This window comes from Leuciscus leuciscus, assembly GCF_965113295.1.
Source record: "Leuciscus leuciscus genome assembly, chromosome: 6".
NCBI lineage: Eukaryota > Metazoa > Chordata > Actinopteri > Cypriniformes > Leuciscidae > Leuciscus > Leuciscus leuciscus.
The window spans coordinates 5,393,559-5,419,142 of record NC_138730.1 but is presented as its reverse complement, the minus strand read 5'-3'; the positions used below and the strand labels follow the sequence as shown (position 1 = coordinate 5,419,142).

The window sequence follows — 25,584 nt, the reverse complement described above, 5'->3', positions numbered from 1 at the left end:
TTGTCACCAGTATTTATTTGTTATTTTTTAATCCAACCAACTCAAAAACGTTTTGAGCTGTATGTATTTTTCTCTTCATTTTCGTATATGTAAAAAAAAAAATAAATAAATAATTAGTTCTGCATGAATACAAAAAAAGCATTTAACTCGTTATTTTTTATTAAATCTGTTTTTTACCTGTTTACAGATAACTACTTTGAATGGAGCTAAATAAATATAATAATATATATCATAAACATTTTAATGATGTTTTTATTATGTGACTAACAAGAACTAACAACTATAGATGATAATAACAAAGTACAGAAATAACATGTTTATTTTGGGACGGTTGACATTCACTTTAGGACGGTTCAAATAGTTTTTCAGGACGGTTCCAGGACGGAGGTGAAAAAAGTTAGTCTGGAGCCCTGGGTAAGACACACCCAGATTGTGGTTGGTCAAGCAGCACTTTTGCTGCCCTAAACGGAAATTCACTTCTTGTCTTTACAAAACACGTACACTTCAATTAGCGCCAAAATATTAGTCGTCACTAATCTGACGCAAAGCTTGCGGTAACATACGAATCAGTTTAATCTACTTGGGAAAACTATTTCAGAGTCAGTCGGAATAAAATCAAATGTAACAATTTATTATGTCAGGTAAATGTATCATGCCAATTACATAATCAGTTCAAAGGTAATAAATACAAAACATCAAATGCTCTGGAATAAAGAGAGAAGATGCGAACCTGACATTATAAAATACATGATGTGGAGTGCCTGCATACACTCTGCATCACGGGCTAATTTGAGTTACAAATCGCCACAAGCCTTCTTCAGCATCTCCCTAAATACTCAGACCAAGGCAGAAACCTCTTTTCAAATGTAAACATGAGTTCACAGTGGGAATTTGCATTAATCACCGTCCCAGACTTACTGGGGACAGAAGTTGAGGGAATGATGTGTAAATTGGGAGGTGATCAACTGAAGTGTGATTCGTGTCTCGAATGGGGATGGTAATATAGCAAGATCAAATGTTAATTTCCTTGTTTTCTCAGAGAGTTGCCCTCTCTTCCAGTTCTTCCAGTTTATCCAGTCTTACAACTGTACAGGTCTGAAAGTCTGTGATCTGAATGATCCACAACAAGTAACCTGAAAATGGTCGGACAATTAGAAAATTAAAGTTTGGGAATGGCCAAATTAAAGTCCAGACTTCAACTCCATTGAAATGCTGTGGAAGTACGTGAAACACAGCTCATGCTGGAAAGTCTACAAATGTCACTGAGCTAAAGCAGCTTTGTAAGGAGTGGGAAAAATGGACCAAAATACCTTCACAGTGGTGTAAAACACTCATAAACTAGAGGAAGTGTTTAGTCGAGACTAGCTGCAAAGCTGAAAGCAGAATCAAAGATACACAGCTCCCTCAAAAGCACTAAAATACATTAATCCAGTCACATAAAACATTAAGAGAAGTGATTTCTACCAGATATCGCCCTCCATTCTGTGGCAGATTTACCAGCTCTAACAGAATCATCTTAATTCTGACTCAACACTAGGTATGCAAGTAATGATTACATAACTAAACCAAAGTAAACCAACATAACTCCAACAAAGTACATCCATCCATGATAAAAGTGCTCCACAAGGCTCTGGGGGGTTAAAGCTACACTGTGTAACTTTTTAAGTTGATTCTCAGCAAAAAAACACTTTGTTCTATCGAAAGTATATGTGCTCATTCATTTGTAATTACTTCCTCCAACTAATAAAGTATTCTCGTAAGCGTAAATTCTGCCTTTTATAATACATACGAGCGAGTCGCTCGAATGGCGGCAGCCATGTTGCGCCTCCATCTTGGAAATGCATTCGCCAAAGAGGGACATACCTGGAAATTCAAGCTTCGCATTTCGCGTTTTACACTCAGTGACACCGTGACGAATGCGAGGGGGAGATTACTTGCGACTGGCGGCAGATTTGAAAGATTTATGAAGATGGAGGATCATACCTATTTTCGAGGACATGTAGCAGAGTCGCCAAGGAAGCGAAAGAGAGAATTAAAACGTCAACGCGACAGGCAAATCGGCAAGACCAATCACGTGATGAATAGTTCTAACCTCATCACTTGAAGGAACACTCATGGACGAAGTCGGAAGCCATGTTAACCCCCTGAGGTCTACGGTATCGCCGGCGATACCAGCTCGCTTTTTTTTTATCAATGTAAAAGAAACTCATAAATACTCTGTTGACTTTGATTTTCCATAGGAGTTTCATACATCAATCGATTCTGTTAAATGTGTATTATTTTTGTGTATACTCACAATAAAAACAAAGTGTTGTGCTTTTTGCCAAATAAAGAAAAATAAACACGAAGTGAGTTCTGCCTTCTCTCTGCCAGTGAAGTCCATTCTGAAACGCGTCCGAAAATGAACAATAACTCAGCGAATACTCAGTCAAACAGGCATACAGACACACAGGCATGAAGCTTGAATTCTCTTCTTTTAAATGAAGTAATTTATATAAAAAACAAATATTCTCATCTTGTGAAATCTGTATTAAAAGAGAGCGATTCCAGTCGAGCTCATCTCATCTCATTACGTTTTAATCGGCCCCGCCCACGGAGAGCGCACGCTATTCAAACGCAAATGACTGAGACGATCCCATACAAACTGTGAACGCCCACATATCAGCTCGAGAAAACACATCAAGTTTATTCAGATCAGTGTAGGCCTACTTGTCTACACTGTCTCGCAGCGCTGTGAGGAATAATAATAATGGAAAACGTACCTCAGAAGTGCTGGTATTTCGAGGAGCAACGAATGGAATACTGTAGTAAGTTTTTTTTCATTCTCAAGTAAATCGCGTTTCTGTGTGAATGAATGAACGGCAAAGATGCGCTGTTTACCACAACTCGCAAAAAGACAGTTTAAATTTGAATTGCGTTTCTGTGTGTGAATGAATGATCTGCTTTTAGCAAACTATTTTGCTATACTGAGTAAAAATCGACTGAAATATGTTGAAATAAAATGTATTTGTATAAGCAACGTATTAAACTGCAAATTAACATTTATATTCCTTATAATAAAAACGAAAGACCTATGTTACAGACAAATGAAAGACATCATTTCGTTGATTAGTTTTGGATAGATTACACATTTTTACTGTAAAATATCTGCCACCTCAAATAAGCTTTTGTTTGCCAATTTTTGCTAATATGTTAAATATAGTATGTTTTGTCAATGTAGGCTATATTCGAAGTAATGAATCCTTAACTTTGAAATATGTATGATAAAATGTATACTTTAGTTTTTACAAAGAAAGATTACACTTCAATTGTTGTTGTAATTGTAACCTTTTTAATAAAAAAAAAATATTTACAAGGTAGATGTAAACAAGTTTTAAAAGGTAAATATAAGCCTTTTCTTTAAATAATTTTTATTGTGTTTTATTATTGACAAATTTGGGGAGAGGATACATATTCCAAAACTGAAAATACAGTATGAGAATTAACTGCACAATTACTAGACATGTTTTCCTTGGATATTATACAATTTGCAAGCAAAATTTGTGAAAAAAATAAAAAAATAAAAAAATTGACATGCTTCCAACTGTGAACCAATTTGGTAGAATATATATATATATATATATATATATTTCTCTTGCATTCTTTCTTGTGGCTATAGGTGACACACCTGAATGAACGGCTCATTAAGTATGCGGGCCCCATTGTCTCCTCAGGTGTGAACCACTACATATGCATGATGCTGTTGAATGGTTGACGCCCCTTGCGCATATTGCCTTTACAAACAAAAAGTGTTTTACAAGATTTAAATCAATGTATTGTGTTATGTGAATGATAAGGGCAGGATGATTTTCACATCATTTTGAAGAAAAAACTCTAGGCAACAACATCAATTAGTCAAAAGTCTAATTGTCACATATTTAGTATGTGTTTTGTGGCCTTATTTCAGAAACTTTCGTTTTTAGTTTTTTCAATAACCATGCATACATTATTCTCTCAAAAATACAAACATGTACATGCATGTTGCTCACATATTATGGTAGCCCTGTTTGTGCTAAATAGAGTGTAATTATACCTTTGCCATTAATATGTTTATAAGCAACTGAAAAAAGCACAAATGTCAGGGCATGTCAGAACATCTCAAGGACCCCAAAAACCCCTCAGACCTCAGAGGGTTAATCTTGGAATAATACGGCCACCGTAGGAGTTAAAGCGCCCTCGGAATTGAAAGGAACAGAAACTAATATTCACTGGGTAGTCATATACAATTTCAACGCTAGATGGGGGAAAATATCACACAGTGATATTTAATTTATTTAATATCACACAGTAATATCACACAGGCCTTTGATAAAGGCCTTCTGAAGTAAAGCAATGCGTTTGTGTAAGAAAAATATCCTTATTTAAAACTTTATCAACTAAAATAACTAGCTTCCGGCCTTTATTAACCAGAGCCGATGGAGCACTTATTTTACAAGAAAATATATTTGCCAATGACCCTCAGGATCTGTAGCTTTTATTCTGATATTTAAATGTTAGATCTTTCCTTTTCTTTGAACAAAATGAATGTTTAATGTCACTTCAATATTACTCGATGAAAAAACACAACACCAATAAAATTGCACAATGACAGGATTGATATGGTATACCCACGTTGTTAAAAATAAATAAAAGATCTTTGAATTTTTCACAAAAGTTGTCTTGCACTTTTGCCTCCAGCATCGTCCTGTCAGTCAATCGCACCTCACTCTAGTCATGTGACTCCTGTGGCTCAACTTACCTCAGTATCTCCAATTTACAGTTTATATTCTTCAGTCCAGTGCAGAGCAGCTTCACTCCTGAATCCTGCAGATTATTATTGTTCATGTTCAGCTCTTTCAGATTGGTATCTGATCCAAGAACTGCAGCCAGAGCTGAACAGCTTTTGTCTGTTAAGTTACAATCATTTAACCTACAATAAATCACAACACAGAATTAGATGGAACACATACATTTTCTAAATACAAATATTAAATACATAAACAGCATATACAGCAAAGAGGCTGAGTTAAACTAACATTCATCTTCAAAAACTTCTATTTCCTGTACATTAGTGTTTTTTATTCAGTGACAAATAACCTAGATAAAATTAAGCATGTTTGAAAAAATATTTGTGTAAAGCTTTTCTAGCTATAGGATTTTTTCTCTATTTATGTCACCTGATGGAGTTTAGGTTCTTGCCACCATTGCCTCTGTCTTGCTTAGTTGGGGACACTTAATATTCAACAATATTATTGACTTGACTGCACCGACACCATTATATGAGACAGTTCACACTTTTATGGCAAGTTAAAGGCCTTTCACTATAATTCTAAAAATGCCTCTATTCCATGTACATGTGTTTAATGATTTAAGTAAAGCTAAGATTACCTAAAACTAAGAACCTAAGAAATGTTATTTGTTTTTAATATTTCAAGATTAAGGTCAACCGATGGCTGATGCCGATATCTTAGAGAGCAGGGTGGCCAACGGGTGATATATCATTAATTTAAAGAAAGTAAAAAAGCATCCATAACAATTGCTGAAATTAAATTTATAGTTATTTTACTTAATTACTAAATTAGAAAAATATATTTAAAAAAATATATATTTAAAAAAGAGATTTTGAACGATAAAATGTTTTTAAAAAAATTGTAGAAAAACCATCTTAAAATGTGTACATCAAATATGATACAACAGGCTTTTGATAAATGTTTATTTGTAAATCTCATGATCTACATATTGCATTACATTATTGTTACATTGAACTACAGAATTACTCATAGAAATAAGCATTTAAAATATCTAATAAATGATGTAGTAACATGTACTTTATTTAATTAGCCTGTTTTATAAAAATCTCAATGTTTTATACTATAACCTTTCAGAATTTCATCATACTTTTTGCCAATATAAATAACATCTGTACCAAATTACATTCTTTCCCCTCAGTTTGGGTATATGAATAAAATATGTATTTTTTTCTTCCTCTAGTATGAGTATAAGCTAATATATATAATTCTATATAAGTCATACAAGTCTGGTGTGTCATATGATACAAAACAAACATGCAAACATTTTTACATGGTATTTTATATTTTGTCTTAAGGTTTGATAAACTGTCTCCACACTGACACACACACACACACACACACACACACACACACACACACACACACACACACACACACACACACACACACACACTCTATTTCATATGACAGGCTTTACAGGTATAGGTTCATGTTTATGATGGGGAATCACTATAGAGTAATGTAGATAAATGCATTTTTCAGATGAGAGCTAAACATGACAAAAATATATTAAAAGACTTACAGAGCTCTTCTGGAGGTTTTGATGACTGCCGATAATCTAATGACACACTCGTCTGATTTCTTGAATTTCTGAAGCTCAAACTCCTCCAGCTCTTCCTCTGATGTCAACAACACAAAGGCTAAAGCAGACCACTGGGCAGGTGAAAGGTCACCAGATGAGAGACTTCCTTTGCTAAGGTGGGTCTGAATCTCTTTCACCAGAGTTTGGTCGTTCAGTTCATTCAGACAGTAGAACAGATTGATGGATCTCTCTGCAGGAAGATTATCTTCTAATTTCTGCTTGATGTACTGAACTATTTCCTTGTTGCTCTGGTCATTGTCGTCTTGCTGTGTCAACAGACCTCGTAAGAGTCGTCGATTGGACTGGAGTGACAGACCGAGGAGGAAGCGAAGGAAAAGGTCCAGGTGTCCATTGTCACTCTCAAGCGCCTTGTCCACTGCAGTCTTGAGAAAATCAATCATGGTTTTATTGTTGTTTTCCTGTTCTGTAGACTCATGATCAAACACACTTGTCTTGTTGATGTCTAGAAACAGATGTGCATAAAGGGCTGCAATAAACTCTTGAATGCTCAAGTGAACAAAGCAGTACATGGTACCAAGAACGATCCCTGTTTCCTCCTTAAAGATCTGGGTACACATGCCTGAGTACACTGATGCCTTATAGACGTCAATACCACAGGCTTCCAGGTCTGTGTCATAGAAGATCAGGTTGTTTCTGTCCAGCTGATGAAATGCCAGTTTCCCCAGTGAAAGGATGGCGTCTTTATCCCAGGAAACCTCTGGTGTGTATTCTCCATCATACTTTCTGCGGCTCTGCTGGATCTGAAAGCGGAGAAAGTGTGTGTACATTTGTGTCAGAGTCTTGGGAGTGTCTTCAGTGTTTGATTCCTGCAGTGTTTTAGAGATCTCATCAGCCTGAGTGTTTTTCACATCATTATTTCTTTTCTCCTCCAGAATGTTCTGGAGAACAGTGGCTGAAATCCAGCAGAAGACTGGGATGTGGCACATGATATAGAGACTCTTTGATTTTTTAACATGATCTATGATTGTGTGGGCCTGATTCTCATCGGTGAATCTTTTTTTGAAGTACTCTTGCTTTTGTGCGTCACTGAATCCTCGTATCTCTGTCAGCCGGTCGATACAGTCAGGAGGAATCTTACTGGCAGCTGCTGGTCTGGTGGTGATCCAGATGAGAGCAGAAGGAAGCAGATTTCCCTTCATGAGGTTCGTTAGGAGAACATCCAGAGAGGCTGGTGACGATACATCACGCCACGTCTCATTACAATCAAACTTCAGAGGAAGGCGACATTCATCCAGTCCATCAAGGATGAACAGCACTTTAAATTGATTCCTTCTTGTAAGGTTCAGTCCTTTTGTCTCTGGGAAAAATTGAGTTATAAGGTCCATCAAACTTAGTTTTTCTTTCTCCTTTAAGTTCATCTCTCTGAATGGAAGAGGAAATATGAAGCTGATATCTTGATTTTCTTTTCCTTCAGCCCAGTCCAGAACCAACTTTTGCACAGAGACTGATTTCCCGATGCCAGCGACTCCTTTTGTCAGTACAGTTCGGATCTCCTCGTCTTGTTCAGGCGCTTCAAACAAATGTGTGCATTCAACCTGTATCTCTTGTGCTTCATGACGCCTGGAAGCAACTTCAATCTGTCTCACCTCATGTTCAGTATTGACCTGTTCACTGCCACCCTGAGTGATATAGAGATCTGTGTAGATGTTATTCAGAAGTGTGGAGTCACCTTGCTTCGCAATTCCTTCAAACACACATTGATACTTCTTCTTTAGGCCACATTTCAGCTGATGAATGAAGAACAGCTCATCTAAACACAGGAACAGAAAATAGATAGTTTTAGTCTTCATTTTCTCTCCTACATTTATAAGAGACAATCTGACAGATGATCATGAGTCTCTTACCTTCTAGAGTATCAGCAGCTTCATCTTGCTTCATCTCTCTCAGGTAATGTAGTGTGAGATCAAGAGCTGATTCTTTGATACTGGATCTGTTCTCATTAAAGTCCTTCACAAAGTGTTGTGTGTTCTCTTTTTGTAAAATTTTCTTCAACTTCTCCAGCTCATTCTTCAGAAATGTGATTATTTTGCTCTCAAGATCCTACACACAAAAGTAAGAGAAAAGACAGAATAACACAATTTAAGCCAAATTGTACGTCTACATTTGGTCAACACTATTTATTCAGTAATTATAATACATGTACATTAAAAATCCAGTTAAAAGACTAACATTCTAATAACCATGTTGAGCTAAAATGTCTTTACATTTTTCTTGATCACTTATTTGTCTTTTTAATTACAATCTTTTGTTCAATAACATATTTGTTTGTTAGAAATATTAAACATTTATAAAAATGTGTTTTCCTACCTGGAAGATCCCAAGAAGATTGCCTTTGAAATTCTCGTGGTTCCTGTGAGTCTGAACGTCTGAGTCTAATGTCTCATATTGAAGCCTGTAATCAAATTAGCAAAATAAAATACTGACTGATATTTTACAGAAAGAGAAATAAGCATTAGCTGTGAATACTCTGACAAATATTTAATCTAAACATGTTTCATGATTGATATTCACTGATACAACTTTTAAACACAGTCACTGTGTGACAAAAAATTAGTAACACAAAATACCTTTTATTAGATGATGGTGTTTTCTCACTGAAGTTTAGTGGATCACCTTTAGACTGATCACTCTTCAGAGACACAGAGCTGGACACATGTGAACCTGATCTTACACTGATGACACAAAGAACAGAGAGAGAGAGAAAACACTTTAGTAAAGGAGGATAAAATGTGTATGAAACACATCTGTGTCTTTATCTAATCCTCCACAGAAACACAATTTACAGTTTTATAGTTAACAATCATTTTATTTACTGGCTCACATTAGTTTACCAATTTCTTTAATATATGTTGAGAATTATAATTTAAGAGAACATGTCAAGTTTTTGTTTATTGACAGAAAAGAGCAGAAATGTCTGTGCGACACAGTTTTGTTAGCATACTTGAATTAAATTAAGTGTATAGTTGTTTTCTAATGTCTATCAATCATTTTATGATCTAAAAACCAAAGTCATTTATTTGGATTAATTCAGTGTCTAGAAAGTTATTAAATTATTAACTGTGATATTTTCTATAGAGCAAACCGGGCTTTATAGACAATGTCAGTGTTAATTTAAGAAGTTCAAAAGTTGTTCAAAGCATTTACAAATATAAAACAATGCTTAAAGTTTTGTTATTGACAGGGAAACACAAAGTCCAGTGGAGTTTAAACTGATGAAAACAGACGCAGTCTTACCTGTGTTTCTCTGAGAGACTCATCTGAGAGAGAGAGTCCTTTCCTCTTTCCTCTGACATACTGCAGCTAAACTGACACTGAAAACTGATCAGCACTGCTTTCTGAAAACACTCAATCCTTCAGCATCACCTGGAAATGACACCATTTTACACAGATGAAGAACATCTTATTTAAGACAATAATGAAGAATGCTGAGTTATCATCAACAACAGCAACAGCAAAAACAATGTATAAAATAAAGTGAGTTACAGACAAATATATATCCATGTAAAATAACCGAATGGTCTTAATCATTTCTGATTGTTTAATGAGTTTAACTGACTCTAAATATGAATTCATTGGAGAACAGAAATTTACACTGTGCTGGGAAAACTGAACCCAATTTGTTATATTCTCTATTACAGTATAATATAATTTTACAATCATATTTACCCAATCTTTATTAATTGTTGAATCGTTTGTCATTTAATCACTACTTCAAGTTCACAATGATGGTTGATTTCATTACTTTCAAATTATCCCAAAATAACTGATAAAAGTAAAAGTAACCAGAATTATAATAGACGTACTGTATAACTACTAATCATAATTGCTATATGAACAGAAATATTCAGTTTAATAACCGCAGATTGTTGTTCATTGACGTTAGGCTTCATCTCTGTCTACTGTAAATGTCTGATTCAAAAATACTTTCGATTTCACATCACAAAATCAACAGCCTAAAACTGAAGAGGAAATGTAAGAAAACTTTCAAAAACATATTTGTTTTCAATAACTCTTTCTCAATAAAACTTTTCGTGTTTTTACTTCAAAAGATTGTAATTTCTGTCAGATTCTTCGTCTGTTCGGAGTAGCAGAAGAACAGCCTTCTGTAACTTCACATTTAAATCACGCTTTATATACAATATGAAGTTCCTAATAATTGCAAATGACTTTAATGGTGAGTGTAAAAAACTTACTTGCAGTCTTGTCTCTAAGAAGAGAATATATAAGTATTTTAAACTCAGTAACGCTTGTTGTCAGTCCGCGCGCGTCGTTCTCAGAATCTCTTCCTGGTCTCGATGGATTGTGGATTAAACACATAAATGGCCGCGAGTGTTATTAGATTTGGTAATGTGCTATATTGACATCTGTAGACATGTTTTCTGGATCATAGATCAGATCAAATCCAGTGAGCAACAGGTTTAGGTGTCAACAGGTGTTCTATGGGTGTTACCATATGGTGCGTTCCATTCGACAGGGTCCATACGCAGTGTTCACTGCTCCCCTACTCCCTGAGCACGGTATATCCAGAGCCATATAGAGAGAGAGTTGCGACAACTCCATTGACTACAATGGAACGCTTTTTTTACAGCAATGGCGGCTCGTAGAGCCTTTCAATAGTTCCCGGAAGTAACAGCAGCGCGGTAGAACAGACCGTTTGTGATGCAGTTTTAAAAGATAAGACGTTTAAAGAATAAGATTGTACATTATCATATTATCTGAATCAAATAAACTTGTGTTTTAAAGCATGCTAGTTGATTCCGAAGCACTTCCTGGAACTATCTGAGGTCTACGCGAAATCACGTGACAACTAAGAATTTAGAACTTCCGTTGTCGCAACTCTGGGTATATCAGTTGAAGTGGACTTCACTGACAATAACCGCTCATTTGAAACGCCCTGCAAACGTCATCAAATGAAGTCAACGACGGGGTCGCGCAGATTATGATATAACATAAATATAGGACTACATTCATATTTGAATTTGTATTATTATATTATATATTTACAATTATATTGCACTATTTTACAACTACCTAAAATAAAATCACTTTAGGCCTACTTCACAAACTAGCTGGCTGCATTCACTGACAGGGGCGGACTTTACCATTAGGCAAAGGTCGGCAATTGCCTTGGGCCCCGAGTTACCTAGGGGCCCCCAAAATGCCCTATTAACTTATGCTTGATTATTATTTTTTTCTATTATTTTTTTTATTATATATTTCTAAAACTCCGTTTGCGAAAAATGGCATCAAATCATTATTGTCGTGTCGCAGACAGGAGGGGGCCCCCCACCTCACTACATTGGACTATTCCATTATCTCACTTACTGCGCATCTGCGAAAGTGACAAGGCTGTGCCAAAAAACTGACGGAGAAAAATAAGTGATTGACAGACAGAGTGTACAGAGTGACAGACAGGGTGTAGAGTAGTAGACAGAGTAAAAATGAAGCGAAGCTAGCTACCCAAGCGGTGCCGAAAAAAGGAGGAAGCGGGAGGAAAGCAAAAAGTCTGTAAAGGTGCGCGGCGCGAAAGTTAAACAATACGCAGTAACAGGAGGACTGGGAAATACACAAACAGAGCAAGACGAGTCTAAACGCGAAAATGTAAAGTTTCGAAGTTACCCAAGCGGCTAAAATAAAAGAAAAAAGACGCTGATAAGTATTTGGGAACGCTGCCAAAGATGACAAACTTTTTTACGGCTACTGTTGGGGATACAGATCAGGAACAATAAAGTCCAACGCACAGAAAAATCGTGAAGCAAAGAGGACACGGAGATCGACATACAAAACTGAGCAGTTTACTTATGAATCATGATATTTAAAAAAAATATCAGCTCTCAGATTCTGTCAATTCTATTACGAAATTCAAACAATAAATACCGTTTTGCCGTTTTAATGTGACGTGACAGATTCCTATAGCGGCACGTGAACTGATCATCTCTAGCTAATAGTAAATAAACACGAATTAACAATGTTGAAAGATACAGTATAACTTACCGAAATGTATATTCCTCATTCATAATATCGTCAATAAGTGTTTTTCAACCGCGGAAAGAGGTAAAACAGCTGGAGAACAATCGTCACATAACATTTACCTCAGGAAAGCCATTTAATTGGCTAGAAAAAAAAAGAGCTATAGAGAGTATTTGGCTAAATATGTGTACTATATTACTTATTTTAATCTTAAATTATACCAGCTGATAGGGCTTTTTTTTTTCTTGAGAAAAAGTAACGCCTATCTTGTGAAACGTTACCTAATATTTTTCCAAATGAGTCAATATTGAATCAAATCACAAGAATTGAATCGAAATGGTGAAATTTGTCAAGCAAAAAAAAAACAAAAAAAAAACATAGCTTACCAGATATTGTACCATGTAAACATTGTAACATGTTTCTGTTTAGGAGTAAAGAAGTGTATGCAGGGTTAAAGGGGACGTTTTTTTCTCCTCTCTAACCTTTACTTCCCTGTAGATTAGCTTTACCTGCCTATCCACCATTCAGTCGGTACATATTTTTTTCGTTCTCTTTTAAAGATTGGATGGGGAGGGGCCCATAGCCTACCTACCTTCGCCTTGGGCCCCCGATTTGCTAAATCCGCCACTGTTCACTGAGGTAAATTATAATCATCAAAAATAGTAAATGTAATATTCACAACAATAACCGTTAAAAATACTGTCATTTGTATAACAATGGCGAAATGTATGAATACTTACACACATACGTAAACTCCTCCATCGTAACTTAGTTATGACCGTTCTGACTCTATGTTCCGACTGGTGATGACGTGGTGCGCGAAATGACAGTTGGGTGATCATCGCTCTCCACATTTAATTTAATCCAGCAACTCAATATTAACGATACTGTAACTGATGATTCGAAGAGCATAGCTGTTTTCTGTGCGGACTTCTATAGAAATTTATACAAGTCCAAATATTGCCATCAATCAACCACTACATTCTTGAACTCTCTTATCGTCACTCCAATCTATGATAGGAAACTCTGCGATGACCCTATAACCTTGCAGGAAATTACATTTGCAATTGAACATTGTAAAACGAACAAATCTCCGGGTGTTGATGGCCTTTCTGCAGAGTTTTATCAGGCTTTTACACAAGATTTAGCTCCCTTTCTACTGAAGTAATATTAGAAAGTGTTGGAAAAGGTTCTCTACCTCCTTCGATGACCCAAGGCTTAATTACATTAATCCCCAAAACCAAAAAGGATCCACTGTTTATAGATAATTGGCGGCCTATTTCATTGCTGAACACTGACTACAATTTTTTTTCAAAACGTTTAGAAAATGTTTTAGACCCTATTATTGATGAAGTCCAATCAGGTTTCATGAGAAAAAGACCTCAAACAATATTCGGCTTGTATTAGATATAATTGATTATTCATTTTTATGCCCTGATGATAGTTTTATCTTTTTCTTGGACTTCTATAAAGCCTTTGACACAGTAGAGCACAATTTTATATTTCAAACTATTGAGAAATTTGGTTTTGGTGATTATTTTTTTTTTTTTTTGTAAAGCTGTTAGAACAATGTACTGCAAAGGCAATAGCTCTATCAGACTAAAACATGGGACATCCACAAGATTTGAGCTGGAAAGAGGCATCCGACAGGGATGCCCTGCCTCCCCCCAAAGAGTATAGAAGCCCAAGAGGCGAAACTCTGTTGTGTTATGGGTAACAGTCTGTAGATGGCGCTGCGGAGGCGCGTCCGCCATTATGGACTGAAAGCTGCTGAAATCGTAAGCGCCAGTCAATGGCGAAATCAATGTCTCTTCTCTCACAAAAAGAAAAAAAATACAAAAAAACGTCTCATACACAAATGCACACACAATAGATGGTGGTGTCTGATTAATTACTGAGATCTTGGCACCACTTCCATTAGTACTGTTTATAGTTCATGTGTGCACTTGCTAGATTGCACATATTTTTTGTAGCTGTAATAGGACATTCATAGATTGTTTTTGTTCTTGCCATTGAAACTTTCACTGTGTGCACTTTCACTGAAGATGTTGAAAAAACAAGTTGTTAATATTTTTGTGATATTCTATGTAAAAGATTAACTGTCCTTAGAAATGTTCATTTATAATTTTATTTATTTATTTATTTTTCCAAATCATATGGTGATGTTCACTAATTTCAAAATCAACATTTGAATAAATATCTTATTACTGTGTGTCTGCATATTATTTCATGAATTTCTGTTATTCATATAACAAGGAAAATGCATAATAGAACATAAATATTGATAGATTAAAGGTTTGCAGTAATTTTATAATTGTATCTTTGCAAACCGTAAGTGTTAGGCTAATGAAGCCGATTCGGTGGGGGACATACTCTTACGAAAAAGTACTATAGGAATCTTATAGTATTTTGGGACAAAATATTATAGTAATCTTATAGGAATACGAGCCGCTATAGTATTTCTATTGTAGTCTTATAGTCCTTCTATAGTAATATTTTGTCCCAAAATACTATTTTCCTAAGGGTAATTAGGCCATGCATAACCAACACATTTTCTGTCATTTAACGTCGGTCATCCTCATTAATGTATTTTAAATTGTTTTCATATTTAGATATGACGGCCAGAAAAAATTAAGTTATGTTAAGTTTTTGTTATGTTAAGTTCAGTGCCATTGACTCCCATTATTTTTCGGCGTTTTCCTTCAGTTTTCAGTCCATAATGGCGGCCGCGCCGTCACGTCATGGCGGCAACGTATGGAATAAATTTTGATCCAATAATAATGAACGTAACTTTTCAAGAAACTAATGAAAATATAAATTGAAACTGAATAAAATATCTTTGAAACTGAAAAAGAATAAATCGCAGGCAAATTTTTTGACTTCGTTTTTAATACACTGCATGTTTTGCTAACTATTTCTCATATTTCGTTCGCTGATCTGAACTTACAAATGCGCTTCCAGAGATTTCATTTACGCTTCTGAAGTTTTCGTTTGCTGTTCTGACACATTTCTCTCGTGGGGGCGGGGCTAGTAGCAGTGTGCTCTTATTGGCTACTGAGTTTTTGATTGACAGCTTCTTCACCTGGAAGTGAAGACGTCAGTGGTGTGTTTATGTGTGGATGTGAGCGTCTGTAAGCGCAGCTTTCTATTTCATTTTAATGATATTAAGTTTATATCTGTATTTTTTTGCTGCTACACTATATTGTTGAGATGATTTCTTATAGAAGGAATAGTACAGACGAATGATATCATTATCAATAGCCATCGTCGCTATAAGGTTACTGGATAGCCTACTCGTGGTAAGTCAGATTTATTTATTTTTAATCAATACTATAGCCTACTAATACTATTTATAATACAGTACTGGCTTTTTTCAGGTGAGAGCCCATAACATTATACAGCTGTGTTGTCTTGATTTAACTTAGCCCAATCATTACATGACTTGTTTATCTACATTCGGTTACAGTCTTCGATTATATCATATTTCCCCCCAGCCACCCCAAACAACATTGTGCTAGAGTACTGTACAGTATATGTACTGTAGCCTACAGTACAAAAAGTACTGTATCAGTCAATGATGCCATTGGACCAGAGCGCTGTCAATCACTGCCTGATTCAACTTTGGCAATGTAAAGCCTTTTTTTTACCATGCCAATAAAGCTATTTAAACCTGAATTTCTCAATTGCTGATTAATTTGCGATGCAGAGTTTTTGAAAGAGGAGAGAAACGACTTGACCACAGACCACGTCTCTGTTCATAATAATAAACACTCAATTATTTTGAAGTATCTTGAAAATTATTTAATTATTTTGAAATTATTTATTCTGATTACTTTTGTGTGATAAAGATGACTGATAGATAAAGCTATTATATGTAGCTAGTATGAGTAAATGCTTTTTCTGTGTCCATATTTGACTAATAATAATGCCAAAAATTGCACTTCAAATGAACATTTCTGAGAAAAATGTTTAATCTTTAATAGTCTTTAATAATAAATATATGTCCAAATTAAAACCTTAATACATGCAAGTAATTATGACTGAAAACATCCAGCAACTGGGGAATACACAGCCATGGATATATGTTTATAGGGGTATACAGCCATCTACTGGTTACACAACAGTATTACATATGATACATGCTTCATGACTCCCGAGGTAAATATTTAAGCTAGTACTGTAAAATCCCTTAAAACATTTATATAATTTGTTTGGAAAAAATTTTGTAAATCTGCAACTTGTTACTGTATGTGGGGGTTCAAAGTAGTTTGTATTGTTAGATTATAATACATTTCCTCTCTCATTTTCCAGGAGTGGAGCAACTTTTCCATAAACAAAATTCTGATGCTGACACAGAGGATGGAGTGATAGTACCAGAGATGTCCCTATCAGACAATAATCTTACTTTGTTCAGACACATCACCTTTGAATGACTGGGATCTTGATCTTCAGACACCTGATTTATTTTATTTTAATATAAACTAGCAAACATTTTAATTTCCTCTAGATTAAAACAAACACAGTTCACAAGAGGTTGCACTTTATTCTTATTAGTCTATGCTGATCTTGGATTAGCATACCAACAGCATATGAATGTTAAGGGCATAGTTCACCCAAAAATACAATTCTCACTTATTTTACTCACCCTCAAGCTGTCCCAGATGCATTTTACTTTCTTTCTACAGATAAACACGAATTAAGATTATAAGGAAAGTAATCCATCTCTGCGAGTCCTAAAGACGCTTTAAAAACCACACACAGTGAGCGTGACGGTAATCCATGCGACCTCAGTGAATGAATCAATGCCTTCTGAAGTCAAACAATAGGCTAGATAAAAGAAATACTAATAATGTAAACTGTTTTAACTATTAAAAATCACTTCCGACCAACTGTCTTGCGTACATGGGTTACAAACCACTTGTATTATATGGACTCACAGAGATGGATTATTTCCTTAAAAATCTTTGTCTATGTTTATGTGAAGAAGAAAGTCATATACATCTGGGATGGCATGAAGGAGTAAATGATGAGAGAATCCTCATGTTTTGGGTGGACTATCCTTGTACTGCTTGTGTCCAGTCACTGCTTTGTTACTTGAACTGCAACAGGAACTGCTCAAAGAATCATTGCAACATTTAAAATGTATATGAATTTTTAAAATGTATTCTGTATTTGTAATTTTTCATTTTGTATAGTAATGTATATGAGAATACTGTACATGTAGGCCTATATTATGCAGTTAATGTTTTGTGAATTCTGGTCTTTCCTGTCACAACATAATTGCATCCAAGACCTTCACTTCGATACTTGTGTATATGCTTTAGTGACAATAAAGAATGTAAATTTAATTTAATTCATATTTTCAATTACATTAATATAACTGGTTGTATAAGTCACAATTGAAATGGTTGATGATTGTTAAAATATATTTACAATTTTAAATCTTAGAAGGTAGTATTAATTAAATGAAATAACTAAATACAATTATCAGTTAAAAAAAAAATGGCAACAAGAACATTCTTAGTGTGACATATGTAATGAAATGCCCTTTGAGGTCTGTATCTGACAGCAGGCCAAGACTGTAATTTTCATATTGTTTAAATTCCTCTTATTTAAGTGATAATTCATTTTGATGGTGTAAATGTATATCATGCTAACAATGAGTAGTGTGATGGCCATGGCTGCCAACCTTGATTAACATTACCTGAAGTGAAACTTTCTTGACGGCTGAATATATCACACACGTTTGCTAGTATTCTCTTTAAATTGTAACAGCTGAACGTAATCAGAGCCTAACATGCAAAAGAATCATCAGGAATAAACAAATATTCTCCGAAAACATTGGACACTATACAATATTTTAAGTATTATATACAGTACTTTAATGTACAATTACACCTGAATAGACTGAATAGATCTCTTGTGCTCCTAAAAGCTTCTGTCGACAAAGTAGTAGCAGCAGGTATACAGATAAAATTAAAAAACAAACCTAACTTAATATCATTAAAATGAAATCGAAAGCTGCGCTTACAGACGCTCACATCCACACATAAACACAGCACTGACGTCTTCACTTCCAGGTGAAGAAGCTGTCAATCAAAACCTCAGTAGCCAATGAGAACACACTGCTACTAGCCCCGCCCCCACGAGAGAAATGTGTCAGAACAGTAAACGAAAACTTCAGAAGCGTAAATGAAATCTCTGGAAGCGCATTTGTAAGTTCAGATCAGCGAACGCAATATGAGAAATAGTTAGCAAAACATGCAGTGTATTAAAAACGAAGTCAAAAAATTTGCCTGCGATTTATTCTTTTTCAGTTTCAAAGATATTTTATTCAGTTTCAATTTATATTTTCATTAGTTTCTTGAAAAGTTACGTTCATTATTATTGGAACAAAATTAATTCCATAAAAAAATGAGCTTTCAGGAAGATTTTGTTTGGCCACAGAACCAAAAGTTTCCACTAGATGAAATTTGTCTCCCATTCATTTCCAATGAAATGTACAAATTTTTCGGTAAAAAATGACAGAAGAGTTTAGTTTAGTCTTTAGACTTTAGTTTCATCAAATTTGGCCCTTGAGGTCAATTTTTCTGCAGAATTTAGTGTAAATGTAACTTGACAAGTGAGCTATAAATATATGCTTCAGGTAAATAATTTTCCGTCAGATTCTAGGAAATTTGATTAGGATGGCATACAAATGCAGGGTTAAAAACAACACAATTTGGGTCATTTGACAACCCAGCGCTAGGTTGAAAAGGGACAAACCCAGCACTTGGTTGTTTTGACCCTGGGTTAAATGTTTGACCCAACATGGTGATTTTTTTTTTTTTTTTTTTTTTACAATTGTTTTTGTACAAGTGTTTTTTTAAAATGTCTAAAACGAACTCTAAATAGGTTGTAAATGAAAATCACTTTAATACTCACAGAATGACTACAGTAACACAGGCAACAACAATAATCAAAAGGTAAAAAAAAATATTGACAGACAAAAACAGAAAAAGAAAAAAATATATAGGCAAAAGTTAAGTGAGAATAAGTGTAGAAATCAATGGCAACTTAACAGTTAAACAGCTTATACAGGTAGACAAAATTGCTTTATAAAAGATTAATATTGAATAACTTACATTTAAGAAATGTTTCTTCTATCAGTGAAAATAGTACCACTAACCAATCAAACCATCAGACTGAGTGCCCAAGAAACACACAGACTGAGAGCCTAAATATCAGGAATAAATTTGATTATTAAAGCAAATTGACAGGATTTTACTCTCTCCATGTAATGCCCGGTACACATTGTATGATTTTGGGCTGTCCCAGATGAAAGATGACCAATCGTGGAGATTTCTATGGTCGTGGCTCCTAAACGGTGGCCGTCATACAGAGAGAGAGGTTCAAAGATGGCCGTTGTCAAGGTCTTGCAACCAAAGATAGATGAAATGGGGTATTGATTAAGACGTCATGCCGCTAAAAATTAAACGTACTTCCCTCAAGCTCCATTTGCAGAATTGTCATGCCAGGTCGACCCTTTTCCCTAGCCATGACCACGTCCATATTCTCCTCTTTTGCTTCCTCCTCTTTTTTCATCTCATTTTCAACTGCCAAAGTGCGATTAATCTTGCTCTATTTGTTCACCACTAGCGCATGCTACAGACAGACTGGCGTCCTTTGCGCAGTTAGGGTGTGCCATAATAGCTAGTTCAAGACTAAAAAATACCTGCAAGATATTTGTTTTGACCATAACCCCATGATCCCTATGGCACCCTATGATCTGCGCTGCAAGAAGCTCGTCAGCTTTGGTTAAAAGCATTATTGTAATGTGTGAACACAGTGGCACTGCGAGTTGCTTGTTATTTTTATGTTTTAGTCAAAAAGTTAAAAGTGTATCTGTTGCATTAAATGTTCAATCGTCATTTTGAGTTCTTTGCACGCACATGCTTAATGTGTGACACGATGCAGTACATGTGAAACGGTGTATGTGAAATGATGTTGTTAACGTTCTAAACGCAGCAATAGTTTATGTATTGCTCTTGTGTGTATTTGAGCGACACATTTGTGAAAAACCGTCAAAATTTTCCACTTCGTTACTGGCAGACCCACGGAAGATCAACCCTTTAATATTTGGCCACTTCTTTACGATAAAAATGTAACAGCCACTGTAATTTCTTGAACAATAACGTGGACCTCAAAACACACACACTCATGAGGGTTTAAACTTTAATTTTGAAACATACTAATGTATTCTCCTGTTTTGGCGTAGGTTTATAGATAATTTACGTTACAAATCTGGTGAAATGGCGCACATTGCGTTCCCATATGAATGTCATAAGCAACCCAAACTCACAGCATATGCAGAGATGGCATTTGTTAAAGGAGCTGCTGAGACGCGCACCGAAGACCCGTCTACTCCGAGTCACAACACAAAATAATTGAAAATGTCTCATAAGATGTCAGGCGGTCAGTGTTTTGTGCGAGCTCCCATAACATGGCTTCTTACCTACCGGCTAGCGAAACTTCATCGTATTTACTTCCGCATTGCAAAATAAGGTGGATAGGATTGCCGAAATCGCACAGACTGTAGCAGGCATTAAGCGTTTTTAATCACTACGGTCACGCATTGGGTTACTGATTATGTACGATTATCAACCCAAATTTTGATCTCTGTCAAAACTCTATGTTTGAAGTCTTCAATTTAAGTTATATAGGCTACTATTTATAGTTATTTCTTCTCTATGTCTGGTCATTGTGGTCCTGTCATAGATTGCACCAATATACGAGTTGGTACGCTTGAGCACATCAGCCGAGCAGCTGCGCACAAAGTTGCCCCACCTGAAGATGGCATGGGAAGAGTATATGGAGAACTTCAACCCATGTCGCTGTGCCCCGTGCAGGAATAACGGCGTCCCCATGCTCTCCAGGACTGCGTGCAGTTGTATATGTAAAAGTGGATACAGACGTAGTGCCTGTGAGGAGACTGAAAGAAAAGGTATTTTCACTCTTATTTTACAAATGTATGTGGTTTGAGTACTGGCAGTGCGTCAGAAGAGGCAAAACTCTATTCGAAATAAAAATAACGGCTGCGTCTGAAAGCTGAAAAATGGCGTCTCCACAGTTTAGTTCCAACCCTGCTCCAACACACACACACACACACACACACACACACACCTGTAGTTTTCACATAAGCCTGAAGAGCTGGGTCAGGTGTGTTAAACTGGGGTTAGAGCTAAACTCTGCAGGGCTGTGGCCTAAGCTTTCAGACGCAGCCAACATCTAAAGCAGTGGATCTGAACCCTGTTCCTGGAAGCCCCAAACCATGGACATTTTGTGTCAGACAAAGAACGAATAGAAGAGAGACATACAGTAGTCAATAGTCAAACCTCAACTGCAGAGGTTTACTCCAATCTTGATCTAACTCGCCTGACTGCAACTTTCTGGTAAGGCTGGCCACACACTTGAAGATTTGAAGCCAGATTTTGAGTCCTATTTGCACCTCTACGCGATCTGACCAATTCGAGGCTTGTCGCAAATGACTTTTTGTCCAAAAATCCTCAATCGTGTGGTGTCATTATGATTATTTTACTGCTCCCGGTGGTGTCGGAGCCCGTACTATCCCAAATCTAACATGTTTGATATTACCCGACTCTTGATCTGGCTGATAGCCAATGAGAGCGAGCGAGCTTCACCAACCAGATATTGAGTGCTTCTATAGCCAAAACTTGGCAGCCACAAACACGCCATGAAAGTGGAGTATTGAGAAAGAAGATCACACACTTTCTTTTTTTTCTCCGTTGTATAACAAAACTCACGCCAGGAGAACCAGCTGACGACGCAGATCTTTCTTTTCTCGCGATTCTCCGTGAGATCTCGTCTCACTGTGGAAATGTTACTACAATTGTCAGATGTGTGGTCTCAGACACCGTTTTGAAATAGGTTAAGATTTTAAAATCTTCTATTGTGTCCCAGGCCAAATTCTAAAGAGTTTGATTAGTTTTCAGGTGTGTTTAATCTGAACTCCACAGAAAAGTGGACTTGCTGAAAGTGGAAAGTTGAGAATCCTGCAGTAGAGGGCGATGTAACATCTGTGAATAAAACAAATTACAATAAAGCTGTTGTAGGGCTGCATGATTAACTGCAGTTAACATGAAATCACACTTAAACCGATTTGGCTTAGTGTGATTATGAAATCGCAAAGGCTGTGATAATGTTTTATGTGCAGCTTATCAGTGAAGTACGGCTCAGTGATCAGTAGTAAACGCGGCTCCATCTGAAAGCATGAGTTTGAGTCGCTTATTACGTGCATTTGAAAAAGCAACACGCATCAAACATCTTTCCAAACATGAGAAGCATTTTATGACATGCTATAACATTTAATAACATGCTTTTACTCCAAACTCGAGCGTTTGAACAAATACTTCTGTGAGATGATGTGGCTTCTTGCACAGAATAAGGCAGTCGTGTGTTTATTAGTCATGTTTAATCAATCAAAGCATTTCAATCTTCTGTTTATTCAGCTACAGATAGTTTGATGCCCATAGGAGTTTCCTGGGAGGATGTGCGTTATCGTACTTCTGCGGTTTAATTTCAATGAATCGTGCAGCCCTTATCAGCTGTGAGGGTCCAAGTTATGCTCAACCATAATACGAAGTTACTCTATTACTCTCAGCTCTGGTCCTGATACTTATGGCTGTTTTTTTTAGGTGGAATTGATGTGCCCATTTACATGTGTATGATTTTAGGATGATTTGTGATTTATAAAATGCTCTTAGAAACATTTGTTTCATGTATAGTCCATGACGTGACCAAGCAAAAATATGTGGAACAAAATCATAGTGTTAAAGCAAGATTCCCCGGTGAAGCCCTGGTTTACAGTGATTTTAGAAGAGCTAATCATTTATTGATAGCAAATAATCACTTTTCTGCCAAGTGATGTAGTTCTTCAGCAATGTTTAGCTGAATGGTTTCATGCATGTAATGTGGTCAGTTCACAGGTGTTTGTTTAGAGTATTTTACAGCAGCTTCAAATGCATCTCAGCCAATCATAATCAAGGCCGTAACTATCTGTTTTATAACTGGTGCAGTTTCAAACATAACTTGCATGCACTGTTAGTGGCAAGGGCGTAACTTTGGGTCTACCATTGGGGGGGTTAAACTCGCGGCATATTTATTTATTTATTGAATAATTTTCTTGTGTAAAAGGTAACATGCTAATTTGCGTTTCTGTATTAGGCTACTTAACGTAAATGCAGCTGTTCACTTGACTATTTATGCCATAATGACACAGTAGTTAAATTAAGCAGCTTCCACTTAATTGATTTTTTGTGTGTTCAATATCTTATGAAAAAATAACTGTTAAAATGTATTTTATTAATATCACATTTTAAAAACTTAACATCAAATAACAGCATTAAAAACTTTCAAATAGAGAAAATGAAAGTGCAATTATATTATCAGTTTGCATGAAATAAGACTCAAGTAGATAAAAAAAAAAGTGTTTGCATTGAGCCTCTGATAACATCAAATTCAGAAACTGAGAAAATACAAGTGTGGACTAGTTCTTTGATTCATTTTGTCACTTCACAAACTGCATGAAAAAAGAACAAAAAAGCCGGAGGTGGTAAATTCCTAATAATGTATAGGTTACGTATTTTAGGTATTTTAATAAGATACCTAAAATAGGCTACGTTGCATAGCCTACAGCTCAACTAACGCGATCATTGTAAAGGTGTTTGAACAACAAAACACATCCACTTGCACATATTTGACAATCGGAATATCATATATTTCCGGCTATAGCTAACAAATTTGTGAAATTTTTAATAAAAGAGGAAATAAAAGCAGATCATCAGTGTTACGAACTTTAAAAGTCTAGGGAATGTACCGTAACATTTACATATTAACGTACTGCTGGATATGAAATGAGGTGGAAGAACATGACAGACAATCTTGGAAGGAGAAAAATACTGGACGTTTATTCACAAAAAGCCGAAGCCACTAGATCCAGTAGGATGACAATAATAATGTGTACTATGTACAATGTGATAATATAAACAAACAAACAATAAACGGGAAAAGAACAAAAGCGGCGCCAAAGAAAAGAACAAAATATAACAAAACAATCCTTAATCTAGACCTAATCTAACCAAAGCAAAATGTAGAAAATAAACCGAAATCTTCAGTGCATCCGGCACTTTAACTAACCTATCTAGCAAAACAAAAGATACATTAAGTGGCGCTCACTTCTTACCTAGTGTGTCTAGACAATCATCTGCTACGTGTGCAGTGTATATCGCGATATACTGACCTGCGTTCTCTTCCCGCTATATCAGCTGTTAACCAAGGTCTCATAGCAAACGAAAAGGTAGACAACACATCACAAAAAAAACAAAGCACATAGCACACAACTCAATTCGCGGGCAGGGACAAAAACTCGATTCACTACAGAAAACTCATTGCGCTATAAAGAGCTCAGTTCGCTATAGAAAACTCATTCCGCTACAATCCAGCTCAGTCCACTAAAGAAAACTCATTCCGCTACAGAGAGCTCAGTCCACTAAAGAAAACTCATTCCGCTACAAAGAGCTCAGTTCGCGATCGAGAGAGAAAGCATGAATGAACACGCCATCCTTTTGAACCAACTGGACGGCCTCCGATTGGCTCCCAAGCGCCGCCTTAATGATGACTGACGTCCGACTCGGCCAATCACAGCACCCTGCGAGCAGAGAGAGTGGCTAGAGACAGAGAAAAGATAATGAGCACAACAGCCAACACGTGTGAAGTACACTAACATGCACAGATCAATGAAAACAAAACACAAAACACGGGTGGAACGTAACAATCAGTCATGACAAGCAATGAATGACGCGTCACCATGGGAACCATAAAGTGATACTACGATCTAAATAACGGTTGCCTTTACATGACAGATTATTTAAAATATGATACTATCTTGCTGGCAAATGAAATTAATAAAGAAAACGAATAAAAGTATTCATTCGGAATATTTCATATTATTATTTTAATCTGAATGATGTGATGATCTTGGGGGGGGTTATATTAGCTGGATCTGGTTTTTGAGGGGGTCATGACCCCCGTAACCCCCGTGCAAATTACGCGCATGGTTAGTGGCTTTGGATAAAATAGTCTGCCAAATTCAAGTAAAAGTAGTAGAAAAAGTGAGATCAGGAC

The 25,584-nt window shown here is 36.1% G+C and overlaps 2 protein-coding genes and 1 long non-coding RNA gene across 6 annotated transcripts in view; 1 reads left to right on the top strand and 2 right to left on the bottom strand.

The window, feature by feature from the left end:
* The window catches only part of LOC309501922 (NACHT, LRR and PYD domains-containing protein 3-like), a 45,054-nt gene extending 34,801 nt beyond the window's left edge, over positions 1-10,253 (bottom strand). For 3 of the 4 annotated variants that reach the window (XM_082174209.1, XM_082174210.1, XM_082174208.1), the window contains exons 1-6: positions 9,667-10,253; positions 9,000-9,104; positions 8,740-8,824; positions 8,277-8,472; positions 6,352-8,182; positions 4,778-4,948 (exon numbers count right to left, since the gene is read on the bottom strand). In XM_082174209.1, the coding sequence (XP_082030335.1) occupies positions 4,778-4,948; positions 6,352-8,182; positions 8,277-8,472; positions 8,740-8,824; positions 9,000-9,104; positions 9,667-9,725 (2,447 nt within the window). In that variant the 5' untranslated portion in view covers positions 9,726-10,253. The remainder of the gene's footprint in view (positions 1-4,777; positions 4,949-6,351; positions 8,183-8,276; positions 8,473-8,739; positions 8,825-8,999; positions 9,105-9,666) is intronic. The other variant, XM_082174207.1, reaches the window with a different exon arrangement.
* The window catches only part of LOC309501939 (uncharacterized protein), a 109,722-nt gene that overhangs the window by 60,758 nt on the left and 23,380 nt on the right, over positions 1-25,584 (bottom strand). The window contains exon 11 of the mRNA XM_082174232.1: positions 24,252-25,127. Coding sequence (XP_082030358.1) covers positions 25,099-25,127 — 29 coding nt within the window. The 3' untranslated portion in view covers positions 24,252-25,098. The remainder of the gene's footprint in view (positions 1-24,251; positions 25,128-25,584) is intronic.
* Positions 13,947-17,750, top strand: LOC309502063. Its single transcript, XR_014207114.1, has 2 exons — positions 13,947-15,701; positions 16,714-17,750. It is a non-coding gene; the product is annotated as an uncharacterized lncRNA (long non-coding RNA).